The 18663-nt window shown below is 42.2% G+C and overlaps 1 protein-coding gene across 2 annotated transcripts in view; it reads right to left on the bottom strand.

Moving 5' to 3' along the window:
• Nucleotides 1-18663, bottom strand: part of RTN1 (reticulon 1) — a 246710-nt gene that overhangs the window by 109247 nt on the left and 118800 nt on the right. For both annotated transcript variants that reach the window (XM_007466035.1, XM_007466036.1), the window contains exon 3: nt 16998-17747. In XM_007466035.1, the coding sequence (XP_007466097.1) occupies nt 16998-17747 (750 nt within the window). The remainder of the gene's footprint in view (nt 1-16997; nt 17748-18663) is intronic.

Genomic DNA, 18663 nt, shown 5'->3' with positions numbered 1-18663 from the left:
GATCTTTAAAGAGGGTAGGTAAAGAGAAATGTACTGGGCATCTTAACACTTTTCCCTCCTCTGACACCCAATATGATTGCATTTAAGATTGACAGCGTTTGTAGTGAGTGTTAATCATAATGGTACCTGTTGTTATTATTTAAATTTCTATTTGTATTTATTCTATCCCCTGGATGAGTTGAGGGTTGGTGGAGTAGTCACTTAAAAGCAACTTCTGGAGAGCAGGCTCTGACTTAAAATCCTCTGGTGTCCCCATGGAACCTAGCAAAGAACTGGACACATACAGGAGCTCTAATCACGTGCTGAAGTACAGAACTGCTCACCTAAATCAAATCCAAGGTCCACCCAGTTCCACAGCAATAGCAGAAACCTTCTGACAGCTCTCAAAGGACAGATTTTTCATCTGTATAATGTTTCTGCTTCAGCTGAAAGATAACTGATTAACTAACAATAAGATGACTCTACCTTTAACAAGAGCCTCAAGGCACAGGGTTGGAGGGCATATTTGTTGTCCTTGTTAGTGACCTTAATGTTAGAGGTGTTCACTGCAATATTTTAATTCTATTATCTATCTTTGACCATCTTATTTAAAACAGTTACCCTTAGCCTGCTTTTTTATTTTAATTCACAGCACTTACCACTGCATGATACTGTAATATATGTTTCCTTGTATATTGTTAAACTCCTCTACTAACTGAACTCCATGAGAGCAGGGCATCTGCTTTGTTCTCCACTCTCCCCCTGACCCCCACTGTGCCTAGGAAAGAGCCTAGCATATTAATAGGCTTTCAATATTTATTTATTTAGTGATGTTTCTGAATTTACAAATGTTCACTCACCAAGAGTCAGGGTGCCATTTGAAATAAAGCAAAGAGGTCTAGGAATGTGTTAACTGCTTGACTGTCATACACACATGCATACACACACACACACATCACACTAAGCCGAAACTGAGGCCTTCAGGAAATGAGTAATACCTAGAGCCAAAGGAACATATTCCTCTGACAAAAGCCTCAGCCAGTGATCAGTAGGAAGAAACAGGGCCAATCATTATAAACGATTTGGAAAGAGATTTGCTGCATTCTATTAAGACTAAAAAAAAAGGGGGAGGAATAGTTGCAAATAAACCAGATGGGGTAGAATGCCATGAAACTTACAGCAGATGGCACTAAAATATTAAACTAACATTTCCTTATGCTCCAAGCTGAGCTCTCTGTTAACGCTGATTAGGGGAGTCAGTCTATTTAAAAACATGCATATGAAAAATGAATCTGGTATTGTTAAACCATTCTGCTAAAAACAACTCCAAGCATTAGCATCTAATGTGCTTTCACACAAGCGATATGTTAATATTATTCAGGCAAGGTTATGTCTAACAAAACCACCTAGAATAGGAGAAAAAAAAAGCTCAGTCTCATGAATCTGTCCAAAAACAAGCTCCGTGTGGTAAAGACGTGAAAATCTGCTTCTCTGATCTCCATAGCGACAGCAGCAACCCTCAGACAGACATTTTAAAAACCAGATTTGTTTTTCTCTTTTCCAAGTACCTTTGCATGATACTTTGGATAATGTTGAAATACAACTGACAGTGCATAAGGTATAAACACACTGCCTGTTCCAATTGCTTCATTATTAGACAGGGTGGCTTGTCATTTTCTCGCTTAACCCACAATGGTGATATCGCTGTCAACAGTGCAGCGCCTGGCTCTCTGGGGATGCCCCAGAGACATACTGACAATTGAAAGTCAGGCTTAATAGCATTTATAGGCTGGCATGGGCTACCCAGTTGGAGAAGATACTTTCAAGATTTATAAACCATGCAAAGTAATCAGTATCTTATCCATCTGCTTTGCAAATATTATTTGAGGCTTCTACCTAAAAAGAAGCCATAAAATACTCACTTTCTCACTGAGTCTGAGGTATAAAAACTATCAAGTCCCAGTCACCCCCAAAAAGGAAGGGAAATAAGTTAAAATAGAACCACGTAAACAGGTGTGCAGTGAAGAATTCTTTCAACTATTCTGTATGCTTGAAGATTTTCACAATAAAATATTGGGAAAAAAGCAAACACATCTGATCATCATATAATACACAAACCAAGGGAACTTTCCACTGTTCCATGTTCTTATTACAGTTAATATAGTTGAAAAACAGAAGAGAGATATTTGCTCGTTGGCTAATTAAAAGTGACCAACCAAAAAATTTAGAGGATTCTTAAAGAAATTTGAATATGAACTGGGCATTAGATGTAACAGTGGTCCTGTGGTTACATAAGAGATGTTCCTATTTTTAGAGATGTACAATGAAGCATTTAGGAGAGGAAATATACTGATGGCTATGACTTAATTTTCAAGTGCTCCCCCCAAATTAGATGAAACAAATGTGAAAAAATGGTAATGACTGTTAAGTTTTGTAGATCTATATTTGGAAGTTCATTATACTATTCCCTCCTCCAATGTATGTATGAAACTTTCTATAATAATCTATTTTAAATATTTTGAAAAAAATAGAAGCATGAGTACTCATTCAAATCACAGGTAACAGTTAAATATTTGAAGGGTCAACCCTAATCTTGCCTTCCTTAAAGGATGATTAAAATACATACTATTTTAAGGATGACAAGTCTTTGTCAGTGCTCGTGAAATACCTTGTGTGGATTTTTTGAGTGAGCTGATGAACAATTATTTTTTAAAGCATGAAAATGGTGGACAAGGAAGATGAAGCAAAATGCACCAAATAAGCAAGATGTTGCACGAAACCTCCCTAGATGGAGACAGAAATACTGCATAAATCCTGCTCCCTGCCTGCTGCCAGTCTGCCTGCCCGTAGGAGACCAGGCAGACAAGAGACTGCCCTGAAGTGGAAGCATGCCAAAGATGCCTTCCCACTTCGGATAACTGACAGCATGTAACAAAAATGGAAGAGCTTTTTGAGAGAAACAGCAGTCATCTGAAGCATTTCATATAAGAAACAAATAAACCCTCAAGGATTTGTCTATCTACTCTAAAGGGGTAATTCCATGTTTATCATTGTGAGAATGTGGTTAAATCTTGCCCCAAATGTTATTTCAAATAGTCCTAAAGAATCTGATTGTTCAGAAGGTAGTTTTCCATAAAAATAAATCAGAGGGTGAATCTTCTTTTTTGTGTAGAGTCATGCTTTGGGAAATGAGAAAGAGGCATCTGCAACATTACACGGTTGCCATGAATTCATTCCCTTTTAAAGGAAAGTAGCCCTAATGGTTATTTCTGCTTAAGCTGCTACCACACTGGTCATTCTGCGTTGAGAGAAATCTGATCAAACCAGAGTTGGGGGCTTGACCTAAATATTGATGAAGTGAGGTGTGACAGGAGAGCATCAGATGGTGATGAAGCAGCCCACTCAGATCCTCCCCATTTTGGAGAACAGGAGTCCTCAGTGCACAGAAGGAGGGCAAGCTGCCGATGGAGCTCAGGTGCATGACCAGGCTGCTGTGGCTGTGATCTTTAGGCCTGCCATACAGCCAGTCTTGGAAGGCCAAGGGGCTGATCCACCAAGGAAAGCCCATCCCTGCTGCCTCACATTCTCCTATATCCTTGGTAACCACCATTACTGACAGTAGCCTGCATGTATAGCCTTACCTAGTACAGAAAACATGATCCAGTCATGGAATGTGATAATAATTGCTGCCATTTACAATGTGCCAGGTCTTCTACTAACCTAAGCTCCTTAAAAACAGTATTCAATGTATTCAATTTAAATTTCATTACAATTCAAGGGAGTAGGAATTACTAGCCATATTTTGCAGATGAAGTCTGGGAAGTTTTAGGCCGGCAAGTGGTAGACTAGGGTTCAAACCCAAATCTGTCTGATTTCAGAGCTCACGCCTTAATCACTATGTAATACAACCTTAATAACAAACCTTGTTTTTAATTGGGTTCTGCTGTATTCAAAACAAGAAGCATTTACTGCAGAAAGTGTCCCCATTTTATAGGGGTTATAAAGTTTCAATAGACTGGTCTTGTACACATTCCATAGGCTCAGCAAAGAAAAGCTGAACACTGGCCTACAGTGATGTCACCTTCTGCTTTGTCAACTCACATCTATTATTGGCTTTGTCAGCTGAACCTCAGAAAGCATCTTTCTCTGCTGACTCTATATGCCCTTTCCTGGGCTGATGATCACTCTAGAAGAGCACAGCCAAGAGGTTGATGCTCTTCATGAGTAACAGCAGGGGATACACACACAATGTTCTCTTCCTAACTGGCCTATTATTCTTTAACCTTTCACTGGATTCAATAACGTTTAAATGAGCTCTTGGAGAAGAGCACAATCTATAAAACACACTGACATACAATAAAATCCCATCATATACTTCTGTGGCTTCATCTGTGTGTCTGGAGTCACCATTCATTTAGTCACCAAATGTTTATTGAGTCTCTACAAACTTACCAGGCACCATTGTAGGCACTGGAGACACAGCACTGAAAGCAAGTGTGTGATCTCAAAGAGCTTAAAGTCTAAGTGGTAAAGAAAAGCCATAAACAAATAAAAATGCGTATTTAATACACTGGGTAATGATAAATGCTATGAAGATCTATAATAAGAGATAATTGTGCAAGAGGTCTGTGATAAAGACTTGACGCTCATCAAATTTCTCCTATGCCCCATGCATCAAGGGAGAGTCATGTTACTCATTCTGGCCAATGGACCATAAGCAAAAGTGACATGTGTCATTTCCAGGAGGAGGCTTTGAAGAGTTAACGTGCCCCTCCAGCTCTCTCTTCCCCTGACGTGGCAACCTGGGAAGCCATATGTTGATATTCAGTGGCACAGGAGGGAGGGAGCTTGGATCCCTTTGTAATTGGATGAAAAAGAGCCCCCCATCAACTAGCGTCTGATTTTGTGTGAGCTAGAAATAAACATTTGTTGAGCTAAGCCATTGAGATCTGGGGGTTTCTCACTGCAGTATGGCCTGACTAATTCAAACTAAGTCAAAAAAGTGTGAAATGCTAGAGTCTGGGGGGAGAGAACAAATGGGAGTCCATACACCATGGATGGGGTTAACTCAGTGGCTGTAAACCTCGGATGGACATTTTAAATCACCCAAGGGATACTAAAAGTACTAATCTACAGATGACGTTACACCCAAAGAGTATACTCTGGGATATTTAGAGTACGGCCTAAGCATATATATTTTGAGAAAAAAAACTACTCACAGAAGATGATAAATCGGGTCCGTTGGCTTTAAGAAACCTCCCCAGAGACAACCTGTCCAACAATATGCTTGGGAAAGAGCAAATTAGTGAGATCAAGTCAACTTTGTATAAATCTTTGGAAAGCAGCCAATCAGACTGTAGCATATGAAGACAATCCGTAAGATGACTGAAATATTATGAAAGAATTCTTGTACTAAATGAGTAACTGGACTAGATTCTTCCAAAGCTCCATCTCGTTGTAAAAATTATTATTAACAGAAATATTTAAGTAGTAATAAAATGAGAGGATAATTACTTAAATCATCTAAATTAATCATCACAAGAATCCTGTGATACAGGTACTATGCTCCCCTTTGAACAAATGAAAAAATTGAAGAGCAGACAGGGTAACTGCCCAAAATCACACAGCTAGTAATAAATGGTAGAACTAGGATCCAAACCCAGCTGGCTCATGATTCCTTGTCCCAGTGAAGAGGGGGATATGCAGTCAAAACAATACAGAGTTTGGAGAAAGTTACTCTAGACAAGGGGCCACGAGAGGGGAAGCACCTTAGGCATGGGCTCAGGGAGTAGCTGCTCTGATTCTAGTTGAGGACCCAAGTCCTTAGAGAACAGAACAGTTCACATGCCGCCAAAGTGTGGTGGAAATTTCCAATGAAACAATCTACTCTTCTTGCCCCAATTCTATTTTCAGGCAACAATGGGCTGATTTCCACACTGGGGTGGAGCTCTCCTGATACATCTCCAGGTAAATTGTAAAGAGGCATTCTGGTTTATACCAGATTCAGATACATTTGTGTTTCAATACACTTACTACTGAGAACGGAGTCTTGGACTAAGGAAACTACTCCCTAGAGTGGACCAGCTCTAACCTAGGGTGGCTCATTCCTTCAGAGCCTTCTGGAGATCTTCTGTTACACAGAAGGGATCACACACTAGCTCACTAACACATGAAAAAGAATTGCTTTGTTAAATTAAACCTCTACAGCACACTCTACAAATGGAGAGCATGAAGAACCCTAATGAAACAAGATACAGGAAATGCATTTTTGAAAGGGAAGGAGGGGGAGCTCAGGAGCACTGGGCTCCAAAGTGGGGATCTTGAGTAGCTGAGGGACAGGAATACACCAGTTGTGGGAGGCAGAGAACCCCAAGATACTGTACTTATTTCCCAATTTCGCCTGGGGTTAGCCCAATCAATGGGACTTCTCCAGTTCTCCCAGTGGTCTATGTCACAGAAACTTTTTGTGCTTCTGTTCTGGTGGACCTGATGACCACCACCAGGGCTGTTTCTTACTTTGCAGAACTCCAGAAGGCATCAACTACTCACCTTGTGGTTATTAAAGATTTGTTCAGTTTTTATGACAATATTTAGGTAAATAGCAATAGAACATCTTGAGGACAAGATTGTCATTTTCTAATTTGCTCAGAATTACCTTACCAGTATTTCTAACAGTAGGACCAATTAGCATCAGCAAAGGAGAAAGATATAGAGAAGGAGAGGCAAAACATAAAATTGTGCAACTATGGGACATATGGTCCAACATATATTCTAACTGTAGGTCTTCTTTCTCAACCTCATCCTTACATCATGAGTTATCATATTAGGATGAGGCTGGCTATGGTAACAAATAACCCCAAAATTTCGGTGGCTTAACATGGGAGAAATTTGTTTTGGGGCTAACTTAATAGATCAATGTGAGTGTTCATTAGCAGGCAGCTTTCCTCCAAACAGTCATTCAGGGGCCCAGGTTCCTTCCCTTTTGTCATCCCTTACAGCCTAGAAGGAAGAAAAGGCACAATGGCATCTTAACCACCTTGTCCCAGATGTAACTCACATCACTTCCACTTACATTCCATTGATAACAATCAGGGTTTAGCTTCATCTACATGCAAGGGGGGCTAGAAAATGCAGTCTCTGACTGAGCAGTCACACCCAGCAATGACTCTACACTATGGAAGAGGAAGTGTCAATTTGGTGGAAAGTGACCCATCTTTACTTGTTACAAAATGGGCATTATATAAATCACAAGAACAAATATAATATACAATGGGAGAGATAAAACTTACAGTTCAAGTGAATGATCTTACATGTCATCTTAGAGGCAAATCAGTTCGGATTTGACAGATGAACAGTAAGGCTGAAATCTGAAAGGTGTCTCCTTTAAAGAGGACTTTGCCAACAGTCCCTAGGAATTTCCCCATCAACATGGTCTCTGGTGTTTTTAGCCATGCTAACAGGATCTGAGGGAAAGATGTGGTCAACAGGAACCAGGTGCTTTAGAAATCAAAGTCAAAGTCAACATCTTTGGCTTTGGAATTAGAGCATAGATTTGTGGATTATATAAAATCTACCCAAAATTTCAAGATTCTGTTTTCAGAGGAATAAGAAAGGGGCTTTAAAGTGTGGACCCCAACAAAGAGAAGAGAGAGAAAATAAAAGGGACAAATTGGCAATGAGGCCATTTTACTTATATTAAAAGTATCTAGAACCAAGTTATTTATGATTTTATTTATGTCTAACATTTGAGAAAACTATGACTCTGTGTAAAATGATTCAACCATCACTTGGCTAACCTAAAATGTAAAAAAAATTAAATCCTCTCCAGGTGACTGGACTGAATTTCCACCTGATTGACCATACTTTCACTTAAACTAGCTGCGCTTATTGCACCATTATAAAACTATTTACAGCAATATATGTTTAAGGTATGAAATCTTAAATCTCCAAATTCTAAAGCAACTTCACATGGAAAAGCATTTAGGTTTGCTTATAAAGAAGTAAACTATCCGGAAAGCAATTTAGTTGGAAAAGGGCACTGGATGAGAGTCAGGAGATCTTATCTCAAATCCTGGTTCTATCCCTGCAAGATCACCTAGAACAACTGACTGTACCTCAAACCCTGAGTTCAATTTAAAAGGAGGATGTTGATCCAAAAACTCCAGTTAGTATGAAACTTTGGCTCATGAACCCTATATACTATATTTTTTGGCACAGGCCAAATGGCCTGGCTTAAAATTAACTCTGGTAAAAACTAACAAGTTATCTGGACCTCTGTCCTTGTGCTTATTCCAAGGAAAATATGGATGATAATGTAAATCATCAATCACCATATAAATGGTCCAGCCATGTGGACACTGTAAAATCATTCAAAGATATGACAATATTTAGCTAAGTAGCAACAGAACATCTTGAGGACAAGACTATCATTTTCTAATTTGCTCAGAATTACCTCCCCAGTATTTCTAACAGACCAATTAGCATCAGCAAAGGAGAGTACAAAGGAGAAAGGTATAGAGAAGGAGAGGCAAAACATAAAATTATGCAACTATGGGACATATGGGACATAACCCAGGAGATCTGTAAGTTTCAAATCCTGGTGGTTTGAGATGGGGTTAAAAAGTAGAGGTTGGATATTTTCATCACAACCACTGGATGGCAACAGACATTAACAGTGAGTGGGGGAAATCAATATGAAAGCCATTCTTCTGCTTTACTTGATTTCCTCGGTGCTTTTAGACATAGCATCAAATTTCCTAGAGTTGCTAGGGGAGGTAAACAAAAGTGAGCTTGGAAAAAAAAAAAAAAAAAAAAAAAAAAGTTTTGGAAAATATATTCTGCTTTTGCAAGTGCTCTGTGTGCAGGTAAATCCCCCAAGATTTCAGTGTTCAGCCAAGAGTTGTAAGAAAATGAGGTCCAGCCAGAAGGGAAGAGTTAAACCAGAATACTGTTATTTACCAGAACATGCAGCTTTGAACTGAATTATTTATTAGTGGTAGTGAAATTTTTGATCTTGTGAAAGAAGATTAAGCTTGCTATTCCCAATTTATGACTGCAAGTGTAGAGCTCAACCCCACCCTCAGGACTTCTCCCTCTCCCATGATTCTCCAAGCTATGGACAGAGGCAACCTGGAGGACTCCTCTAACCCAGGAGGCCCCAAACTACTGGGAACATGAATGGTTATCTCTTTGTGTCCTTGCCAACCCTATTAAGTTCTCTGTTCCAGAGGCTTTGTGGGGTGGGGAGATAGTAGGAGCACCCTCCAGAGTGAGCTGGTAAGGCCAGGGTATGCTCATGTTATCTTCCCTCTACTTCTCCTACAAGGAGGTGGAAGTCTCAGAGTTAAGAGTATAAATTTCATTCTAAACCCCACACATAAGCCATTTTAACTAACATTTAAACTCAATCAGAAAACCCACCTTGCAGGATTCTGGCTCAGGCCCTGGAAAAAGATGGGACACCAGAGGAAAAACCTGCCAAAGATAACTCTGAGGGCTTTGAGAGATCAGCCTCAACACAGTCCCTAGAACAATAATTCTCAAATTCTGGTGTGCCAAGTATTCACTGGGGAGCCACTTAATGAAGCAGATTCCTCAGCTCCTTCCTAGGAGATCCTGGGGTGAGCCTAGGAATCTGTATTTTAACAAATGGCTTATGATATAAATAGTTCACCAACCACACTTTGAGAAACACTGTCTGGAAAAACAAATGGTTCCACTGAGCCCCCAATTCACTCTCCCTGTCATATGCCCCCAGTTTCCACAAGAAGAGAGAAGAGTCCTGGATCAGTGCTTTACCTGGCAGAAGAGGACCACTTTCTCAGGCCTAGGTCATTTAAAACCCAGAAGGACCATTACAGAGATAGGGTTAACTCAGGAAGCACTGAGTAATCACAGATAAAGACAATGGTCAACTGTAGGCTTGAGCTGAAGTTAACTAGACCCAGTGGTATGCTTGTCCTCACTTCAGACCCTAGTTTGAGTGCCTGCCTCAAAATGCCTTTTCTCTGACTTTAACCTCTGCTCTCCGGCAGGCTACTGTCTTTCTTTTGTCTGTTAGTGTAATTTTGATCCATATTTGGAACTGCACTTTAGATTCCTGAAGCTTTTGTGAGTTCCTGGCCCTAACCAAACTTACACTTAATTCTTTAAAAAAAACCCAACTTGCTGTCCACCATCCCTGCCTACCTCACTATATGTCTTATTTAACCTCCACAAGTACCATATTTGACCCTCATCCAAGCTCCAGTCTCAGCCACTCAAATATCACTAACACCAAAACACATTAATGACTATTATACCCCCAGATGTTTGGCCATGAAAATATACTAGATATACAGCTCAACCTGTGAGAGAATACTTCAGTGCCAGCATAAACCAAATGGATGATTTTCCAATAGCAGACATAAAAAATTGGGCTCAATGACTAAAGAAACAGCATCTAAGTTTGGGGTATTTTTCCTGTTGTAAGTATTTTTGCATCTACTTATAATGATTCCGGTGACAAAAACTGAAGTATAATTTGAGAGATGTTGGGAATAAAGTCACCCCCACCACCGATCCAATGTATCAGTAAGTCCTATTAAGTCAATCTCCAAAATATACTTTAAACCCATCCATTCCTCTCCACCTTCATTGCTACCTCCCTCTCCCAGACACCGCCATCTCATGCCTTAACTACTATAATGGCATCTTATGATGAATAGGATAAAGACTAAACTCTGCACCATGGTCTGGGCATGAAAGGGCACTGCCGACCTTCCAACCCCATTTTTCCCTTTGCCTACCACACTCTAACTATAAAGACTTTTTTTTTTAGTTTCTAGAATGCTCCCAGAACTTTCCTGCCTGTGGCTTTTGCATTTCCTATTGTCCATTAGTTTTAAAAATTATCCTTGCCACCGCTGATTCCTCAGTTTCCTCCTTCTCTGACCTTCTGATCTAAGTTCCACTATCACCAGGTACTCGCTCAAGAGAACACGTCACTCTGTTGATGTCCTATTTAATGTCAGCCCCCCACCCACCTAAATGTAAGCCCTGTAAGGGATGGATTCATGTCTGCTTTGGTCACTACTATATTGCTAGTGTCAGGCAGGCAGTATACCATATTGGTTGAATCAAAGGAAGGATGAATAAATGAATGGGTAAGGTCTTGCTTGGGTGGGGCTGGCATAACCTTGGGTAAAATTTATGTTATCTGTGTTACAGCAGTGGTTTGTGGGGTTACAAAGATAGAATCCAGAAGTGCAGAGACCATAACTGTGAGTATCCCACGCAGACTTTAGAGGAAAATGAGGTTAGCATTTGAAAGGAGGGGAGAATCCCTTGGAGCCAGTATTGGTGCTGAGAATTAGAGGTCTGTGAATTATACCCTCCAAGCCCCATGACTGCATCAGTAAGCAAGGATGATTTATGTGAAGGAAAAAGGGACTAGATAGAGAATCAGGATCACCATCTAAATAGGGCCATTATTTCTTAGAGCCACCAAAATGTCTGCCATCTGTGAACTCTACCTCTACAGGCAATTTTGACTTGGATCCATCTTAGGAGCTAATCTATGCCCCACTCTGTGCCCAGGCAAAATTTACTAGGGAGTTGGGGTTCATTGTGTCCCCAAGGAATTGGCATCAAAATATTACAACAACCATTTTGGATCTATATATACATCCAATAGGTAGTGTCAAAAATATCTGTCCCTTGAAATAGTAAGTACTGGGTCATCAAGATTTGGAGCAATTCTCTTCAAGGCTGAGAAGGAAACCTTCCCAGTGTCCTGAAGCCGCCATTTAAAAAACAGACCAATATGCAATCTGGGACGATGCTAACCTTGCAACTGTTTCAGAGTAAAAGCCAATGAGGTGAACTGTCTACTGGCAGCCTCATTCTGTGATGCCTAAACCAGGAGAGTACCTTCTATCACTGGGCAGAGTCTCATAAAAGTAGCTTAACTGCTTTGAAAAATGTAAGATGGAAGGTTCAATGCCCCCATCTAAATATTTACACTGCATACAACCTCACAGAAGCCAGACTTTATCCAGCAGTTACTGGTCCATCTTGTTGAAAGCTGGCATGGGGGAAGCAGCTACAATTGAAGGGGCATAAGTCCTTATGCCGATTCTGAAACCTGCATTGTGAAAGAAAGATACTGTCCAAAGATCTTTATGGCTTGATTCACTAATTCAGTCTCACGGAAGCACATAAATATGGGACTAGAGCATAACTTTAAAAAAAAATTACAGGAAGAAAAGTAAATGGGTCACACTTATTTTGGGTCTCTCCAAAATATTTTAGGACAGAAGTAATATCTGGTATAATAATGAAAAGTAATAATAAATATCATAAATGTTACGTCTATCTGAGAAGACCTCCATCTGGGAGTCTTCTTGCAAATCACCTCCCTATAAGGAGATAAGCTTCTCCCTGCCACAGGGGGCTTAGCCCTGCAAGCTCTGGCTGCTGTAGCTGGTGCCCACAGAGAAAAGGTGCAGGGGCCCACCTCCCAGGGCACAGGAGGGGATGGAAACAGCTGAGTGCCCCCTCAGTCCCTCTCACTAAAAGACACCATATGCCAAGGGCATGCTCACCAAGGTGTTTTTCACTATAGGTCTGGGTTGCTTAGCTCATCTGCTTACAACAAAAATTCTCTTTAGCATGCTTATTGAAAGTGCAAGTTTACGCCCATCCTGATTTTGTAGTTCTGGGGCAGGGGCAGAGCAGGAACCTGCATTTTTAGTCAGCACTTCAGGAGACTGTGAGGTACCCGGTGCCCAGGCAATGCTTTGGGAACCACTGGCTTAAACCAGTATTTCTCAAACTGGGGTCACTGGATGCCTTGTTGAAAGTTCCAAATAGATAACTTTTACATTTTGTACTTTGTTTTCGATAATTTTTCAAATATTAAGAACATCCTGGATTATCTGGATGATAATTTTATAATCAAACACTACCGCAAGACTTCCACTAAAGTTTTACAATCAGGTTGTCCGTCTAACTTTGTCTCAAGCCAATGAGTCTATACTCAGATCCAGACCTGATCTGAATATCCACACCACAGTAAAGGCTGAATGATATCGCTTCATTCACTCAGGAAGGGAATAGAAGGAGGAAAGGAGCAGATTTTGACAAATAACATCAGTGTACTGAATTGGAGGTGCGGGGGGGGGGTGGTCTACAGAATGTCCAATAAAGAGTGAGGAAATGGGCTTGGAGCCCAGAACAAAAGATTCTCCAAAGCCAGAGATCTGGGAGGTGCTACACATGAGGCAGTGGCTGAAAACCTGTGTGGATGAGAGCAAGGAAACGAGGGACAAAGGAAGACAGGGAAAGAACTCGAGGCTAGACAGAGGAATTGGAAGGAAGGTAGCAAAAGAGATTGGGAAAGAGGTCAGAGACTGAGGGGATAACCAGGAAGGAGAAACATCAGGGAGATAAGGGAGGAAAGTTTTGAGAAGAAGAGAACAGTCTCCATGTGAGCCGGTATTATCCCCGATTTTACTGCTAAAAGAAATAAGTTGCAAAAGTCTGTCCAACATGATATCACCTGTGCAATAAAAAATTGTGATACATAAAGAAAATTTCTGAAAGGAACAAGAAGAAGAACAACAACAACAAAACAGAAGCCTGTGGTTATCTCTGAGACTTAGGAATGTGAGGTTGGAGTAGGGGAACTTTAACTTTTTATTTTGTACCATTTCTTACAATTTAAATTATTATTTTGAACATACATTATTTTCTCGCTGTTTTAAGGACTGTTTGCAGTATGACATTGAAGTACCAGGAAGAATAAGAAAGATGAGACTGAAAAGAGGTCTTTTGGGGGGTAAGAAGGTTGTCGTTGGTGACCTTCATCAGAACAGTTTCAGGTTGGAATGTGAAAGCTGACTGCCATGGTCTAAAACATTGCTTCTCAAGCTTCAATGTGAATAGGAATCACCAGGGGACCTTGGTAAAATGCGGATTCCAATTCGGTAGGTAGGTCTGGGAAGGACCCTGACATTTCTAACAGGCTCCCATATGATATCCACATGGCTGGTCTGACACTATGCTTTTGAATTGCAAGGAAAAGTAATCAGAATGCAGGGAATGGAGGTGAGTACCCAGAGACCACTATTTCCCAAAGAATGTGCCCTAGAAGATGAACCCTACAGCACACTCTAATAAAAGATTCTGCAATAAAATAGGTCTGGAAATACCACACACCCATCCTGATGAGTCACACTGGGTATTAGTGTTTTATTGAGAATTTTTAATTGGCTTTCACTTAGATGTTCCTAACAGGGTTAACCTTGCAACAATGAAAACTTATCTATCCTATCATGTTCATGAAAAGCCATCCTAGAGGCTATGAGGAAGTAGAATGATAGGGTAGCAGGAGCTCAGGGGGTGTACAGAGAAGGGAAACTGGAATATGACGAATCACATCTTGTCTTCAGTGAAACAGCAGCAGAGGTCTCCAAAAGGTAAGAAAGGTCCAAAAATAGACCTTGTTAGGGCATGTGCACACCAGTAAAGCCTGATGTTCCTTGACAGTATGTGCTATGATGCCGTCAGATATTTGCCAAACCTTATTCTAAATACTTCTGGACCTTTCTAAAACTTGGCCCAGCATCAGCAGAATAACTCCAAAGTCAGGGAGATGAGCATACTTGTGAATGTATGAACCTGAATGCATTTCTACTGCCAGAGGCTTCAGGAAACCACAGAAGCTGACCTGACCTCACTGCTGAGGGGAGTCACACTTGACTTGAGCACAATCCTACTGTCCACTGACAGTGATTAAGAACAGCCTGGCGATGGCTGGTCAACACTGATCCTCCCACCTGCTGAGATGGAGCAGGGAGACCAGAAGAACTCAGGGCTCCAATAACCTGCTGGCAGCGCTGAGTCATCTGCCCAGAACCTTCAGTGCTTGGCTGCCCCAGGGCCTTTTAGACTCTTCATAGATAATGAGGCTGAGTTTCGGTGGCAGACTGGATTTCAAAGGATCCCTCAGTGCAGAGGAGAGCAGAGGCTATTCACCCTGTCATGCCTTAATTGTTTGAAAAGACTGCCACTTTCTCCTTTCTAACGTCTAACTTGGCAGCAGAGGGTCCAAGCCATATGAGGCAACTTGCGCAGAGATTAGAATCAGCCATTAAATATGCTCTGAAGCCTTTGCATTAACAGCTGTAGTATTCGATCACCTTAGCTCTTCATCGGATGTCTGGTCACTTGGTCAGTTCCAGCTGTCAAACTTGTCTCTCAAATATACTAACGAGGGAAATGGGCCTGCACAATACCATTTTCTCTTTATTAGCCTTCAGATTTACTTACTTTTGAGGATAAATATATTTGAGCAGCACTGTGCACATGGTGACTATTTCACTATGGGGACACTAGTTAGGGGATAAAATGGAAACACATGCATGTTACAGTACAGTGATATGAAACTATATTCCAAATGACTCAAGCTCTCCTGCTTCAGGACCACAGGGAACTGCAGGATGTTCAGGCTAATGCTGTTTCCCAAAGCTCCCTGAAAGCTGCAGGGCCCTTTCCCACGACAGTCAGAGTGGTAGCAAAAGAATCCAAATTAGTTCTAATATTCACCCAACAAATACACATTCCTACTGTTAAGTTTGTCACAGAATAGCCTCCCTATTGCACACACTAAATATACTTTAAACTCTCAGGGATAAGTTATTTGGGAAATCAGGAGTCAATTATATCAGCCCCAACATGATGCCACATGTCTAGGCCTCTGGCAACCATGCAGCAGGGTTATCTTTTTATTACATTCCTCCAGTTTCCCCCTTTCAAATGTGCTAATTTTAAAGAATTTAGAAGCCAGCTTCCAATCTATAATGAGAAAGTTTTTGTCCTCTATTTTTAGATGAGGCACTTTAATTGCTACTAACATCATTGAAGTTAGCATATAAACAGGAAGGAGAGGGTGTACTCTCAGAATCATTCATCCCCAAAAGGCAAAATACTTCTAAAAAACCAGAAAGCAGAGGAGATGGGTAAGAGGGGACCTTGAGCAGAGTTGTGCTTTTAGGGTTTGTTTTCAAGTTCCACCTGGATGTTCTTCTACCCAGCATCTGGGAAGAGACTGTCTATCTTCAATGTAGCCCATTAACTAGACTGCGCAGGGCCTAATTTATTCACCTGACTCTTTCATTCCTTTCCTGAATTCCATTATACAACTGCAATCCAGTGTGGGGGATGACTTGGGGGGAAGAGTGCCTGGAAGACAAAATAATGACTTCCATTTTTTCTGCATTTGAAGACTTCATTCAACTGAAGATTTCTCATAGGAAAACTATAATGGCCAGATTAAAATCATTCTAAGTTAAAAGTGACTTTAAAATTAATTAGTCACCTTAGGCCTTGCTTAGGCACAGGAGAAACCCTGGGACTAACTTTGGTCCCTGTCTTTCCTGGCTGGAACACAAAAACCTTATCTAAGGCTCAAATTCCTTGCTGGTTTTGTCGTCATTGCTGTTCTTTTGTTTGTTTTTTGGTAAGAGAAAGGATGGCGCTGAGATGCTCTTGGCCCATTTAACAAACAAGTTTGGCAAAATGGAAGTGCTAATGGTGGGTTCCAGCACGTAGAGGGATTGTAGCCATGCCCCATCACCGAGAGGGTGGGAAACTGGAAATGAGACTGAACTATAACAAAACCCCATCCCTTCCCAAGTGAGGAAACCCAGTCCTGGAACGAAAGGAGGGACACATTCACTCCATTCAGGAGATCTTGGAATGTACACAAAACCGCTCATTATTGGAGATGCTCTGGTTCAGCCAGCCCAGCGCAGCTCGGAGCACGTGTTTCTTTTATGGAAGCCCCAGCTGCGAATCTGAATCCTCTCATCTATTCCCCACCCGCCTCGGAATTGTTCTCCGGTCAATTGTTTGACCAGCTAGGACATGACTACAGGGCTAAGGCAGGACCACCTCCCTCTGCTGAATATCTCAGAGCACCCAGGCAAGAACAGTAAGCAGACAACCTACTTCAATCAAGAAAGCTGTCACTTTACCTTGTTGCTTATTGAGAAACAGCAGAGGGGGCACGATGCCTGGACCCTGAGGCCCAGGGCCCTTTGTGGCCTGGGAGCTCTGGTCGTAACTCGCTGCTTCCACAGGTGTCCGTGGCACTGCAGGCCCCTCGGGCGCAGGGGCTCCGTCTCCAGAGGGCAGCTCGGAGCAGACTTGGGGGGCGGCCGAAGGGAATTTGAGGAAGGGCCCCGGCTCCGCCAGGCCCTGCCGGCTGTGGGCGTGCTCCTCGGCCCGAGCGCCCGGCTCCTCCCGGATGGCATCCAGGGCACCCGGCTTCATGGGCGGCGAGTCCTGCTCCCGTTTGGGACTCTCCTCCGAGGCGGAGGAGGCGTCACACGACTCGATGATGAGCTCGCTGTCCAGCTCAGCCTCGCGCTCCTCCCTCAGGATGCTGTACTGGATGGACGGAGAGGCTGGCGACGGCGGCGGGCCACCCACGTGACCAAAGGTCACGTAGCCCGAGGGCAGAGCGTCCTCGGCGGCCAGCGGGTCCTCGGACACCAACTCGATCTCTGAGTCCCCCGACTCCGCGCTGCTGGCCTCGTGGTCCAGGGGGCTAGGGATGGTGGGCAGCCCAGACCTGGCCTTGGCCTCCGGCCTGTCGGCCACCTGGCCCACTGGCCGTGGACTCTCCATTGTTTCGAAGGACAACCCCTTTGCTTCCTTAATGGCAGTGATCAGCTCATCCTCGGAGATGCTGCATTTCCCCTGGGATTCTGCAGCAGATGGTTCTGTCGTCCCACAGAGCAAAGAAGAGCCAAAGAGGCACACACAAGGACAAGACAGATGGACAGAAAAAGAAGAAATAAAACAAAATTCCATTAGGGGAGGTATTTTCTCGTTGCTTAAAAAATACATATCTCATTAGCACAAAAATAGTGTTTCCAGGGCTATGCTGGAAAGACAGGCCACCTGAACTAAAAGGCTAATTACTGTTATGGCCCAGTTAATCAGTGTTTGATATACCTATCTATCTTAATCTAGCTATTTTTAAAAATGACCCAGCAATTTCTTAGCGTTAGCACCTCTTTGGTTTTTCTGTTCCAATGTGGGAAAGGTTCTTGAAGTCATGGTTTTGATTTCTAATCCAGTCTCTGAGGAGAGTTTTCCAGTTTCACAGATTTCATTAGATAATGCAATGTATATAACTCTCTAATTTGGCCCACCAATGTCAAAAAATCTGAAACCATCCACTATTCCTTGTCTGTTTCTGTTCATATTCCCTACTTCAATAAGACAAAGAAAGCTAATTTGGATCCTTGTATACAACTTGACTTCTAAGCTTTACATTTCCCATAAGAATCAATACTTTTACTCTTTTTTTTTAGTGAAAAGTGTAACAAAGTGGAGCAATATAATAGATAGTTTTTGCCAATTCCACCAAGCAGGCTGTGCAGATTATCATACTGCACAACCCCACAGGGCTTCTAATGGTGGAGCTCACTGTCATTCTTTTTTTTTTTTTTTTTTTTGCGGTACGCAGGCCTCTCACTGCTGCAACCTCTCCCGTTGCGGAGCACAGACTCCGGACGCTCAGGCTCAGCGGCCATGGCTCACGGGCCCAGCCACTCCGCGGCACGTGGGATCTTCCCGGACCGGGGCACGAACCCATGTCCCCTGCATCGGCAGGCGGACTCTCAACCACTG

The sequence above is a fragment of the Lipotes vexillifer genome, unplaced genomic scaffold (assembly GCF_000442215.2).
Source record: "Lipotes vexillifer unplaced genomic scaffold, Lipotes_vexillifer_v1.1 scaffold25, whole genome shotgun sequence".
Taxonomy (NCBI): domain Eukaryota; kingdom Metazoa; phylum Chordata; class Mammalia; order Artiodactyla; family Lipotidae; genus Lipotes; species Lipotes vexillifer.
The sequence above is the reverse complement of the archived record's forward strand: the minus strand, read 5'-3'. Positions and strand labels throughout refer to the sequence as shown.